At 35.8% G+C, this 15,141-nt stretch overlaps 1 protein-coding gene across 1 annotated transcript in view; it reads left to right on the top strand.

Moving 5' to 3' along the window:
• Window positions 1-15,141, top strand: part of AK5 (adenylate kinase 5) — a 232,738-nt gene that overhangs the window by 2,869 nt on the left and 214,728 nt on the right. Inside the window, exons 2-5 of the mRNA XM_028102560.1 lie at window positions 2,314-2,500; window positions 7,867-8,034; window positions 12,621-12,790; window positions 12,893-13,006. Coding sequence (XP_027958361.1) covers window positions 2,314-2,500; window positions 7,867-8,034; window positions 12,621-12,790; window positions 12,893-13,006 — 639 coding nt within the window. The remainder of the gene's footprint in view (window positions 1-2,313; window positions 2,501-7,866; window positions 8,035-12,620; window positions 12,791-12,892; window positions 13,007-15,141) is intronic.

Here is a 15,141-nt window from a genome sequence, read left to right as displayed (position 1 = left end):
CAGAGATTTAGCAATTAATTCGAATTCTGGTGAAAGTCAAATTAGATTATTCAGGTTCTCTAAGGATTAACTAAAAAAGACGGAATAATAGGTTATCTTGGATCCCTGATGGTGGCTGACTGTTAGAAGGAAGGGTTAAAATTATCCATGGAGTGGAACTCATTCCTTCTAAAGTCAATACCCTTTGGGGAGTCAGATTTTTTTAGGGAGGTTGGAAATGTATATTTTCCAGTTAAAAAAAATTTCATTGAGTATGTTCACTCATTTTAGGCAATAATAGGAATTTTTTAAAAAAAAGAGAGACCTTGAGTGATTCATATTGTATAGTTGGATTATGTAGGGGGCACAGATAGTCTGGCATTTTCTTTTTATCCCATATTGTATTTTTGCAAGATGTAGAGAGAGGAATATGTGCGTTTTGGAATCAGAAACGTTGGGTTGGAATCCTGGGGCTACAAGTTAATGAGCTTGATCAGCTCATTAACATCTCTGAGCCATGGTTTCCTAATCTATAAAATGGGGATAATAATACCACATAGGGCTGAGAGTGCATTGGGTGAGCTAAGGCATACAAAGACACAGAGGAAGCACTGCCACAGTTAGCTATATTAACATAGGAGTGTGAGGAGTTAAACACAATGTGTGTGTCCGTGTGTGTCTGTGTATATATAACACAGATCTTCGCACACAAACGGAATGTGGATGCCCAGATTAGTTTTTTCCTCTCCCTCTGCAATTGAATTCCTCTCAGCACTCTAACCCACACTATTTGGGATTTGAGAGAACAAATGTACCTGGAAAGAACTGCCTACACTTTGAACAAATTGTACAAGAATAATGTGAAAATAAAATACTGTATTTAGCAAAGATGTCAGCCTTTCAAAGGGGGTGTGTGTGTTGTACATTAATAATGTATATTGGTGGTAATAATCTTCTATGCTTTTTCCATGAAATACTGTAAAGGAAAACAGTTTGCACATCAGTCGAGTTCCCGGGAGTCAGCATTTCCAAATTTGTATCATTTTTAGAAACTACTACATATGACACATTGGACACCAGGTTTTCCTCTGTAACCTCAGTGGATATTGTGGTGATTTATTATATATCAAATAGCATTTTTTTAAGTCTCAGACTATGTTTTGAGTAAAATTTTTTTCCTAATTAGAAAACAGTCCAGGGGAGCCTGGGTGGCTCAGTCCTTGAGTGTCTGTTCGGCTCAGGTCATGGTCCCGGGGTCCTGGGATCAAGCCCCGCATCAGGCTCCCTGCTCAGCGGGAAGCCTGCTTCTCTCTCCCCGACTCCCCCTGCTTCTGTTTCTGCTCTCGCTATCTCTCTGTCAAATAAATAAATAAAATATTTTTTAAAAAAAGAAAGAAAACAGTCCAATATGCGCCTGCCATGTGCCAGGGACAGTGTCAGGGGCTAGAGACTGAAAAATAAAAAAGACCCACTCTGGGTTGTTGAAGAGTTTACAGGTTAGAAGATGAGACCAACACAATAAACTGATGGTTTCAGTATAAATGACAGGTAAGATTTTTTTTTTTTCTGGGTAATACGGAATGCTAGGAATAGGTCCACAAGCCAACCTGGGAGCTCAGAGGAGCCTTCCTGATCATAATAATATTAATGGGAACCACCAATTCTATTGAGTATTTACTATGCGCCAGGCCCTCAATATGCACTTTACAAATATTACATTTTTAATCCTTAGAAAACTCTCTGAAAGGGGCACCTGGGTGGCTCAATCCTTAAGCATCTGCCTTCGGCTCAGGTCATGATCCCAGGGTCCTGGGATCGAGCCCCACATCGGGCTCCCTGCTCCGCCGGAAGCCTGCTTCTCCCTCTCCCACTCCCCCTGCTTGTGTTCTCTCTCTTGCGGTGTTTCTCTTTATCAAATAAATAAATAAAAAATCTTTAAAAAACCCCAACTCTCTGAGGTAGGTAAAACATTTTACAAATGAAGAGACTGAGGCTCAGAGCCTTTAAGAATGGGTGAGAATATGACAAATAATGACTGGAGCACTTTTACGCACTGCACTTTATCTCACTTTGATAGGGTGCCTCCATTTTAAACTATGTAGTTGTCTGAATTGTTTAAAAGACAGAGAATGCTGAGCTGAACACTAATGGTCAAGAATTTAGGGGCTTTCTTAATTACTCAGCAGGTCATAATTCCACCTCTAATTGTTCATTAAGAAAACAAATGCAAAGACCAAAAGCAACCCAGAATTTAAAGATGGGACATACAATTATTTTAACAAAGGTGGTTTTAAAACCTATATTACATAGGCATATTTTGTTGTTGTATTTCAGAGCCTCTTGAATGGACTGATGTGTTCTAAGCCTGAAGACCCGGTAGAGTACTTGGAAAGTTGTTTACAGAAAGTTAAGGAATTAGGTGGCTGTGACAAGGTGAAGTGGGATACATTTGTCAGCCAGGAAAAGAAGACCTTACCTCCGCTCAATGGAGGACAGTCACGGAGATCCTTTCTAAGAAATGGTAATGTATGTGTAGAATAATGGTTTATAGTTACAGCAGTTCTTTTTAAAACACACCATATAGACTATAGGTAGTTATTTGTTTTATTAGGTTTCCAAAAGCCTAGAAAGATATTTGACCCTGGAACATGATTAATCTCTCTGCTCCGAATTCTAATCACATTTGTGATAAGACAAAAGCACATGCCACTGTCCAACACTTCCCTAAAGGCTTAATGAAATTTTGTATTTCTGACTTTATTATTTTGCAAAATGAATTACATTAGCAAACTATGAGTTTTTCTTAAAACTGCAAATAAGAGTTTCCCAAATAAATGGATAGACAAAATAGTTATTATGTAATAATTAAACATTCCTTAATTAGCTGGGAAGAGCTTGGCATAATATGTTTCCAAACTCAGAGTTCATATTAGTGCATTTGCATAAATGCATATTAAGTTCATACTAGTTAATCCAACAAGTATTTATTAAGCAGCTACTGAATGCAACATAATAGATTAGGCATTTGGATGCTATAAAAGAAGTAGAAGACATGAACTTGTCTAGCAATTTTAAGAATAGTTTGGAACTAAGAACTGGAGTTCACTAGAGGAGATTCGTGGTATATTCTGATAGCTTTCTGAACTACATGCCTATCAAAATTAGTGGTTCAACATCAGCCAACCACCTTTTAGGCTCTAGTTGAAGTAAAATCGTATGTGCAAAATGGAATCATTTCCAATCAGGGGAAACTAAGTTTATTCTTTCCCAGTGGCCAAGATCATTATAATTTCAAAATTTACATCACTTTCGAAAATTGTACCATGAAATGTTTGCAGCATTTATAATACAAGTCTTACAAGTATTTGTAGCAAATACAAGAGGGAAATAAACTTCTGTTTATTTTACTTAGTCATGACCTGCTTAGATTTTATTTGAATGCAGTGTGGGGGAAAAGTCATAGTGTGTTAATTTTTAAGAAACACAAACAGAAAGGGTAAGCAGAAACAACATTTTCTCAGAAGCATCTCCAGAGAGCAGAATCCTTCCCTATCCTTGCAGGAATCATCACCAGTTGATAGAGGCCTGAATGCTCAAGTGACAGTTACCTCTGAGGCACACCACTTAGTAAATTTCTGTTTCGGTGAACAAAATGACTTTTTCATGGGCTTGAAGGGTTCTCGTACCTTCCCAAAACAACTAACTTACTTTCCTGGGTTGTTATACTGTTAGAATCTGGCTCAGTGTTAAATACGTGTGCCACGCCCTTGTTTAATTAAATGAGGTTAAATATGGGGAATTGTTTCTAAACCTTAAAGCATTGACAAACCTCAGGTATTACTGGATTTAGTCTAAAATATTTTTACATTTTTTAAATTTAAATCTAAGAGGATACGATATCCCCTTAGTTCAAAAGCTGCTCTCATACTGGGTATGAAAAGTGACTGTTTTGCAACAAAATAAAATCTGAATGCTTCTGTCTCATACTCTTACTTGGCTTGATTATACACAGAAGTCAGGCAGGCCAAGTGTGTAATACAGAACAGTTGAGACTGTGGTCAAATAAGTGAGAACAGTCATTGTCTAAAGGCAGTCATGTACAAATTTTGGAAAAATGTTGAGCTGAAGAAAACACATCTACGGGGCTGTATTAGGCCCACAAATGACCAGTTTGGAACTCCTGAGTTAGCAGGATAAGCGAAAACAGGAATGGAAAATGTAGGTTTAACTTTCATTAGAATTACAATTGTTTATTAATTTTAGACGCTCCATACGTACTGATACTTTACCAGAATTCCTTCTCAGAGATCTTTTAGTTAATCATCAAATAAAACCTTTCAATATACTATGATGACAGGAATGCCTTATTACATTTCTGTATCTCGGACACATGCTGAAAGACAGAATGGTTTCTAAATGGACCTTTCTGTAATAATAACAATTTTCTGAAATGCTTTACATACTTGTGTTTTGTAAGTTTTAGCTATAATTTATGGAATATATTATTAAATTAAAGGAAACTGATAACTTCCCAGTAACTTAAAGCATCATTATTTCTAGAAATAAAAAGTGATTCATGCATATATTGCTGAAATACTGATATAGCTATGCTAATATATAATTATCATGAAAAATTATTCTATGAATTAAAATGTTTTAATCGTTTAGGCAAATTACTTTCATATATAAAGATATGATAAAAAAGTGAGAATAAATTATTGACTGAAAAGACTGTATTATCAATGTAAGATAAGCATCCATTTTTTTTCTGCCATATATACACAATTGAACAAATAATTAGTTGTGAATAAGAGTTCTAATCCCATAGCTCCAAATGTCCATAGAGCTTCTGTTCTGGAATATCTCATTGTCATCTCATACTCAACATGTTTAGAAGCAAGCATAGCATATTTGCTTCAAAACCAGCACTTCCTTCTTTTCTTATCTCGATGAAGTCAGTCAGAGAGTCAGTTGAGCATTAAAATAACCATTTACTGAGCACTGCTATTGTCAGGCATTCTTTTAGGACTGAAGATGTAGCCACTGAGAAAGAACAAACATGTTAACCTGCCCTTATGGAGTGACCTACAGGGTATTATGCTAAGTGAAATAAGTCAGTTAGAGAAAGACAAATATGACATGATTGCACTCACGTGAGGAATTTTTGTTTGTTTTCACTCACATGTGGAGTTTAAAACAAAACAAACAAACAAACAAAAACAGAATCCTAAATATAGAGAATAAACTGATGGTTGCCAGAGGGGAGGTGGGTGGAGAGATGGGTGATATAGATACCGGGGATTGGAGTCCACTTATCTTATGAGCACTGAGAAATGTATAGAATTGTTGAGTCATTACACTGTACACGTGAAACTAACAAAACGCTATGTTAATTATACTTCAATTTAAAAAATAAAATATTAAAATACATTAAAAAGAAATGTTTTGTAAATACTATAGAAGTGTAGATAGTGAACACTCTATATAGGTATGATATATATGTATCATAAAGATATATGGTATACGGTATATGGTATATACATAAAAATTATATAGAATATAATGCTGAGGTTATTTTTTAAGAATTTGTATAAGAGATGTTAGTCAGGAATAATTGTTGAAATAAAAATAATGAAGTTGGTGATCATTTTGAATATGGAATAAAAAGACATTGATGGTGAAAAAAATAAATATATAATTAGAAGCACAGTGGGAGCTATAGGAAATACCATATGCTATAGGATCAACCATATTAATGGGGGAATGGATCCAACCTAGGCTGGGGTTCAGGGTAGGCTTCCTGGAAGAAGTGATATGCTAATGCTTGGAGACAGAAAGCTGAGCGGGTGTTAGCTAGAGAAGGATGGAGGAGTTTGTGTAGCTACCAGGGAATAGAGAATAGGAGTTCCTGACATAGAGGAAGAGGGTATGATATAGACAGGAGTGAGAGAAGCCCACTATTTCTGGAGCAGAAGAGAGAAGGCAAAAAGATACTATATGAAATGCAATGTTTTCCTTATTCATTTAGACTTGAAACCTGGTCATTGTTTTTGTAATATCACCTGCTTTCATGTCACAGATCCCAATCCTAACCATGTTCTTCATATCTAACCACTTGTGTCCATTTCCCATGCCTCTAAGCCCTCATTTCTCACCTGTGCATTACTGTACCTGACTCCTAGCTGTTATTCTTTCTGCTCCTCATCTCCCTACTCAATCCCTTCTAACCATCACCAGATTAATCTTCCTAAAAAACATATTTCATATTTAATTATGTCACTGCTCTACTCACCCCCTCCCCCCCAAAAAACACTTCTCTGCTGGCTTTCTACCAGGTTAAAGCTGAACCGTGGTGGTCAAGGCCCTCTATCCTGTGGCCACACTCTGCCTACCCATCTTCTGGCTTTTCTCTATGGGAAGTCATCTATTCTCTTTGTTAACAATTCACAGATATTTATCGGACACTGACTATGTGCCAAGCATAGTTCTAGATCCCAGGGATACAGTTCCAGATGAGTAAGGTCCCTGCTTCATGGAACTGAACATTCTAATGGGAGAAGGCAAACAGTAAATGGAGACCTTTCAGATAGTGAAATAGTAGATGCTATGTAGAGCATTGTAAGAGTGGTGCCCTGGAAATTAGGTGGCTACTCGAGATTAAAAAGTCAGTGAAGTTCTCTTATAGGAGGTGTCATTTGAGCTGAGGCATGAATGGCAAGCAGCAGATGGCCATGGGATTGCATTGGGAAAAGCATTTCAGGCAGTGGATAGTGGGGACAATTTAGAAGCAGGCAGACCAGTAAAGAGTCTATTATAGTAGTCTGGGTAAATGATGGTGGCTTAGGCAAGAGTTGTGGTAGTGGAGATGGAGAAAAATATATGCATTTGGGGTATGTTTTGGAGATAACATCTATGGCAGTAGATGTGAAGAGTAAGGGAAGAAAGTAATTAAGGATAATGTCTAGAGTTTTGCCCTGTGTTGGGTGTAGCAATTCAATTTCAGGCAAAACAGGATACTGTTGTCAGTGCCTTTTCTATCATAAACTCTTCCCAGAATTTTCTAAAGAATATCCACTATCATTGCAGACTACTCTATTCCTTTCGTGGAACTAAAGGGAGTCCAGCGGGTTAGTAGTCAATACCCTCATTTATTGTATCAACAGAGCATGAGAAGTTCTACCTGATCAACACCCCAGAAAGCGATATGAGCATGATGCCATGCTAAAGTCCAGTAGTCCCCATAACTAAATCCCTCATGGAAAGCCAAGTGGCCTCCTGTTTCTTTTATGCAGGTGCCTTTTGGGTAGTTAGGGTTTCTCTGTGCCCCCCAGAATAGTGACACACAGGGTGAGGAAGGAAGGAGCCATGAACTACAGGAACCATGGCTGAGCCTTGAACAACACGGGAGTCAGCAGCTGCATAAGGTTGTGAAAGTTGTGAGCTTGTATACTACACAACTCTAGGGAGCATCATTTGCAGAGATCCGGATATATACAAACTACCAAGAAAGATTAGGCAGTACTTAAGAAGGTTCCTCTGAACAGGGGTTGGCAAACTATAACCCATGACCTGGGTCTGACTCCTTACCTGTTCTTATAAATAAAGTTTTATTGTAACACAAGCTCATCCATTTGTTTTTATATTGTCTATGACCACTTTCCTGCTACCATGGCCAAGTTGAGTATGAGACTGTTTGAAGTTCAAAATATTGAATGTCTGGCCCTTTAAGAAAAAGTTTGCATACCACTTACAGGATGGGGTCTTCTTCCAGTTGAAAAAAACCAAACTCATTTAGTTTGAAAAGTTTCCTCTACTAACTGGCTAAGTACAAAAAATGTTTTATTATGCTTTTTTTTTCCGTTTCAAAGTTATCTTACTCTTTTGCAGTAATGCCTGAAAATGCAAACTTTCCATATCGACGGTATGATCGGCTCCCTCCAATCCATCAATTCTCCATAGAAAGTGATACAGACCTCTCTGAGACTGCAGAGTTAATTGAGGAATATGAGGTTTTTGATCCTACTAGACCTCGACCAAAAATCATTCTTGTCATAGGTATGAGGACAGAAAGCAAAATTCTTATGCTATTGCTATCTTTGTTTATATATTTACATTTCAAGAGATTATGTTAATTATATGTATTTGCAAATACTAGGTTGGGTAATGACAAATAGAAACAAAAGCTCAAGAGACAGTAGATAGAAATATTTTTAGCATAATTTTCAATAAAACAGAATTATTATAATTATATAATCTAATCCTATTGCACTTTTATAGACTCTCATTACAATGTCCTAGAAATTCTCTATAATGAATTGAAAGTATTAATCTCCTCAAGATTTATTGTCCTATGGTTTTATCTGTTTAACTTTTAACAAGATAACTGAATCCATTAGAAGTTTTCTAAACATAATATTTTTTATTATGTTATGTTAATCACCATACATTAATTACATCATTAGTTTTTGATGTAGTGTTCCATGATTCATTGTGTATAACACCCAGTGCTCCATGCAGAACGTGCCCTCTTTAATACCCATCACCAGGCTAACCCATCCCCCCACCCCCCTCCCCTCTAGAACCCTCGGTTTGTTTTTCAGAGTCCATCGTCTCTCATGGTTCATCAACCCCTCCGGTTTCCCCCCCTTCATTCTTCCCCTCCTGCTATCTTCTTTTTCTTTTTTTTTTTTAATAAACATGATATGTTTTTTTCTTTTTTACTCAACAAATTAAATTTTTATTCACTATTAACTTTAGAGGGTAATAATAATCATAATAATATGTTGGTAACAATTCATATAAATGAAATCTTGCATATGGCAAACTGGCACCTAAAATAAAATCTAAGTTTTGATGTTTCAGAGAAGGAAATCTAATGGAATAGTGTTTACACAGCACATAACATCTGAGTATTAATCAAAATAATAATAAAAGTTACTTTTTAACATTGCTTACTATGAATGAGTATGAAATTACTAGTCTGATATCATTTCACAAGGAACGGATATGGAAAATGTTGAAAGTCTTTGGCAAAACGCATTTTTGACCATTCTTGCAAATTCTAACTCCTCAAAATCTGTAAAAATCATGAGGAGACCTGTGAACATGCAATATGTCATCATTGTCTCACATTCCAGTTTGACTCAGCTTTCACAGAGATGACCAAAAGTGAAAATCGAGTGTGAAATGTTCAAAGCTCTTCCTGTCAGTAATGTTAATAGAGGGCAAAATGAATACAGCCCCCATACAAATAAGTACTGTTTCCAGGAGATACAATGATGATGGCAACTAGGAAAAAAGCATGCAAATAAACACACCAAGCTATAACAAGAATTTAAGTTCACCAGAGTAAAAGGAGTGACACTGGTCCATCTCTCAGTGTAATGAAAATGAAATTGCAAATATACTTAGCCCTGAATTGTTTAAAATAATATTGTAGGAAGAAAGTATAGAAACTCTCTTTCTAAAAGTCATTATTCTTATGACATATGGTAGCCACCATTATGCCATAAATCTCTTTCTGTTCTTGAAAATGGAATGTTGTCTGTGTATGCTTAAAAGTTTGAGGTCCTTACCTAGAGGATGAGGAAATGCTATATTAAAACATACAGCTACAGGTGAAGAATAATTGGAAATTATTTTGCTATTTTGTGATGAAATATTCTTTCAATATTATTTTTCTTGTTGCTGTTACTAAAATTTTGGTGATTATTAATAGGCTAAACAAATGGAGGCTTGTTTGTCCATGAAAAATGTGTAATACCAAAATGCTCTTGTGTAAAACAACACATACATGAATTTTTTGTGCACTGTGAATTTTATATGAAAATGACTAAAATATTTCAATAAACTAAGATCTTTGGAGAAGATATAAATGCTTCAAATCTCCACTTCGAAGAACTCCACAGTTCTTTTTTACTCAGTGAAATCAAGTGGCTTCCCAAGAGTGTGATACTGGTTTTAGACTTACACACTATCAAGTTTTATGTATTCCAGGAATGATGCAGAACCAATGAGTGTAAATAACTTTTAGATTTTAGAGGACTGAGATACGAGAAGAAAGGAAAAACCGAACTTTAGGTTACCTGAGAAAATTGGGGCAATTTTATGACTTTTGAGGAATTATAATTGTACCTGAAGCTTACAAATTTTATTGGTACCAGCCTAAAAAAGGAGTGGAGGAGGTACAGATACCCACATGGTATTACATTCAAATAAACAAAATTTCCTTTCTGGTGATGCAGAATTTTTAGTAAAGCCAGCCTTCTTGGCACAGACATGAATCTCTCTTATGTTAATTATAAAATCTAAGAGTTAGATGGATCCTAATATTTTTAAGTATTAGAGATAAATAAATAGAATAAGATTAAGCTCACTCTGGTTTCAGAGAAGAACATGAAATTAATCTGTTAATCAAACCCATCTAATAAATTAATGCTATTCTCTTCCATTGTGCTAATCATGTTTGTGTTGTCTGCTATTTGCTTCCTTTAGTTGACAAAAATTTTTTTTCTTGAAGGTGCCATAACTTTCTTAGCATACTTGATTTTTTGTTTAATTCAGTGGGATTTATACTCTCTTAGTTTGATGTTTTATGAGATACAGTGTGGAAATATAGTTTATGAAAGATAACTTTCATTCTTCAAGGATCAAATCAGCTCAAATTTGATGGAGTTATTCATATAATTTTTTATTTCAAGCCAATCCATGAACTGCACCATAGGTTAATAGGCCAGAAACAGCCATTTAGAACCAAAACTTACTTTTTATTTGCAAAGTAATGAATTTAATCTAGTAGTAATTCATAATGTTAAATCTAATAGGATAGGATTTAGAGTTTCTTAGAAAGAGAATGGTTAAAAATGCAAACAAGTTCCTATCCTGATTTTAATAAAGCAGCAAAAAGGGGAAACCACATGTTATCAGGTGTATTAGTTGGTATTGGGGGTTAAATGATTCTCATAGATCTTAGAATTCTGTGCTTTAAAAATTTTATTTTTATTTATTAATTTTTTAAAGATTGATTTATTTATTTGAGAAAGAGAGACAGAAAGAGCAAGCAAGGAGCCTGAGGCGGGGCTCCATCCCAGGACCTGGAGATAATGACCTGAGCCAAAATCAAAAGTCAAACACTTAACCAACTGAGCCACCCAAGCGCCCCTGCACTTTAAAATTTTTAAAGAGGAAATAAGCCCTGGCCAACTGTGTGTACTCATTCAGAACTCTTCTCAGAAAAAACAAACAAAACACCTGTTTTTCTTTTTTACTTATACCATTTGCAAAATATAATTACTAAATAATTATATATAAAATGACTTCTACTCCACCCCAAAGCTTGATGTATTGAATTAGTAGGGAGAACATCAACTCACTTTTCTATTGAATTTTTTTTCAATATTGCTTAATAAATTATAATTCTTTCCAGTGAGTATTACCAAAACATTTCATTCCTTATTAGACATTAACCTTTAGAAATATTTTGTCTATAGTCAATAATTTATGCTTAAATACTTGAAAATATTTCATTTTGTGAATTACTAAAAAGTAACAAATCGGGGCACCTGGGTGGCTCAGTTGGTTAAGCCTCTGACTTCAGCTCGGGTCATGATCTCAGTGTCCTGGGATCTAGCCCAGAGTCACTGGGCTCCCTGCTCCGAGGGAAGTCTGCTTCTCCCTCTCATTCTCCTTCCACCCCTCCTTCTCCTCCTGCTCATGCTTTCTCTCTCCCATATGAGTAGAGTCTTTAAAGTAAAAAAAAAAACAAAGTAACAAATCAAAATCAGACTGGGCTGATTGCTATGTGCTTTATTTAGAAATTTGTTCAGATTTTAGATTCCAGTTAGTCTAGGTTGTTTAGAAATATAAATTAAAATAATCCAATATGATTGGAAATAAAATCTGAGGCATATATTTTATGATTATTTTAGGACTTAAGCTTCTAAAAAGTAAATGGTAATTACCAACGATTAGTATTGAGTAAGATTGCAAAATGTTGATTACTTCATACTAATATATCACAAAATTGAAATTATCATGAGCTCTATGAAACTGTTCTGCTTTAAGAAACTATTCCATTCACTCTGTATTCATTACATAAAACTTCTTTGGAATTTAAAGGAGATAAAACAAGGAGACCCATGAACAGAGTTAAAAAAAAAAGATTTAAATAAACTGTCAATATTGATGTCCCTTTGGGTTTAAAAATAATAGTTACATTTCACCAAATTGCACATTAGCTCTTTGTTGGCATGGAACACATTTCTGTTATTTTGGTCATTGTCTCTTGTGTCCCATAGATTTTTCTTTGATTACAGAGGAAAAAACAATTAGGTTTTACAAAGAAGAACATGAAACAATTTCTTTCAACTGCATTGTCCAATTTTCTAAATTATTTACTAAAATAAGTAAAGGAAAAGATGTCTCTTCCATCTAATAAAGTTGATCATCATTCTGTCCTTCCCTTGGCTAAGTCTACACTTGCTCTGCATTCAGAGTTAGCACCGAGAATGGCACGAGTGTAGAGTTGCCCACTCTGCTGTTGGTGATTTAGACTCTGCATCTCAGGGCAGGGGTGGTAGCTGTATAAAAAGGAGTTTCTTCTTGTATCAGAAGGTCACAATTTTGCCTGTTTTAACTGATAGGTGGTCCGGGAAGTGGAAAGGGTACTCAAAGTTTGAAAATTGCAGAACGTTATGGATTCCAATACATTTCGGTGGGAGAATTATTACGAAAGAAAATCCACAACACCAGCAGCAATAGGAAATGGAGTCTTATTGCTAAAATAATTACAACTGGAGAATTGGCCCCACAGGTACTGCTGGGTAATTTGCTTCTATTCTGCAAAGATTTTTATAGCAGTGGTGAGTGTTAGCTTAACTGTGTTTTTTCATCTTTTTTTTTTAATTTGTAAAAGGAAACGACAATTACAGAGATAAAACAGAAATTGATGCAAATACCTGATGAAGAAGGCATTGTTATCGATGGCTTTCCAAGAGATGTTGCCCAGGCTCTATCTTTTGAGGACCAAGTAAGAATGTCTCTATATTTTAAATGACCTATTTTTGCTTAAAACTTTGAGATTAAAAAAAAAGATTTCTTGGAAGACTTGCTGTTTTTCTGAAAGAATTCTGGTCTGAAAATGAGAAAGTACATCAGTATGGGTTGGCAGAAGGTCATTTCCTTGTCATGCACGCCTAAAAATTGGAGGCTGTCTCTGCCAAAAAAAAAAAACACAAAAGCTAATAATAGAATTCATGATTTTTATCTAAAAAATGCAAATCTCTGAATTTTTTCAAAATACCTTACCTAAGATTATGTTTTTAATCTTTAACTACTTAAAACAAGCCTGTCCATACTGCTCAGCAATATAAAACACCACTCTGTACTTATATTGTTACCAAATTAGGAAGCCCTCTTAACTGGGGTGTAAAATACTAAACCACCTACCTATAACAAGGTAGGGTTCAGGTAGCCGAAGTTTACTCAAATTTCAGTAGACAATGCATGCTCAACACCTAATATGTATATTTTTAAGGGAAATAAATCAATTAAAATATTTTGCCTATCTATTTAATCTTTGAGAAGCAGGGTGACTGATTTTTCATGTAAAATTTTAATTACAAAAATAACACTGTGGTCATAAAAATTTTAAGTCCAGTGTAAAAAGTGAAAGTTCATTAATACCCTTATTCCATTCCGCTGCCCTCCTCTCCTAAGAAATAGAAACACTGTTAAGCTGGTTATAGATCCTTCTAGGCTATTTTCTGTACATTAAACACACAGCCATGCATGTACATGTGTGCATGCTCATATACAAATGCATTTTTAATTTTCATAGCTATTTCCGAACGGTCCTGCAGAAAAGACTTTTCCCAGTTATAGTCCCATCAATATTGAATGAAGTATATTTCTCCAGATCCTATCCAACCAGATAGAATTCATAGTTAAGATTTTTGCCAACCTGATAAGTAAGAAACAGTATTTCATCTTTTAAATGTACATTTGAGTTACTTCTAGAGTTAAGTACACTTTCAGATACTTTATTGACGATTTGTATTTCTTATGTAAATTATCTGCTTTCCTTTGCCTATTTTTTCTACAGACTTGTTTGTCTTTTTCTTAGCTTTTAACATATTACAGATATGATATCGGAGAGAACAAAGTCAAATCAGATGTAAATTTGTATGTCATATAAAAGAAGTCTGGGGTTAGGCCGTTCAAAGCCATAAGTAGTCTTCATAAAGCCTCTCTAAATATTCAGGTTAACTGTTTGGGGATATTTGTTGTGCTGGAATGTCTTTCTCCCCTCCTCAGGTTTCCCTGTCCTGCAGTATTCCGGAACCTTCCATGCTTTCTTAGTTTAAGGACTTGGTTCTAATTGCTTGGGCCTTGACGAGAGAAAAACTAGAAAAATCAACTTGTTGTTGTTGTTGCCTCACCCGATGTTGCTGTTGAAAATGGGTACTATGGCAGTCGTTTTTTATGTGAGTCTTGGCTATTAGTGGAGGCCCAAGGGAGCCAAGGCAGGCATCCCCACTCAAACCCAGTTCCCCCTGTGTATTGAATAACATGCATTTGGTGGGCACAAGCAGCAGGAGCTTCTTGATTTTTCTTCTCTTGCTTTTCGAACATGCTGTGAGTCTTTCTCTTCTCCCCTGAATAATAACTCAGGTAGGTCTCATAGCTTTCCTGGTGACTTTAAAATATTAACAGACAGGGGCTCCTGGGTGGCTCAGTTGGTTAAGGGTCCGACTCTTGATTTCAGCTCACGTCATGATCTCAGGGTCATGGGATGGAGCCCCAGGTCGGACTCTGTGCTCAGTGGGGAGCCTGCTTGAGATTCTTTCCCCCTCCCTCTCCTTCTGCCCCTCTGCCCCTCCCCCCTCTCTTAAATAAAAAAATAAATGAATCTTTCAAATAGTAACAGATAGTTTCACTTGCCGGTAATAAAAAGCCCAGTCCACAATTATATCTCAATAAAGCTGGGGAAAATTTTTTTCGTTAAAAAAAAAGTCCAATATGAAATGAAAACTTCAGTTTTCCATTCAGTTTAACATATGTCTTCTTGGACCCGGTTCAGCCTCAGGAATCCAAAGTGATGTCTCAGACTCTTGAAATTCTTCCTCACGTGACTTACGGTGGGGCAGGTAGTGGGGAAGGGGC

The sequence above is a fragment of the Eumetopias jubatus genome, unplaced genomic scaffold (genome assembly GCF_037043125.1).
Source record: "Eumetopias jubatus isolate StellerSeaLion01/CBP00866 unplaced genomic scaffold, mEumJub1_p1.0 scaffold_4, whole genome shotgun sequence".
Classification (NCBI taxonomy): Eukaryota; Metazoa; Chordata; class Mammalia; order Carnivora; family Otariidae; genus Eumetopias; species Eumetopias jubatus.
The sequence above is the reverse complement of the archived record's forward strand: the minus strand, read 5'-3'. Positions and strand labels throughout refer to the sequence as shown.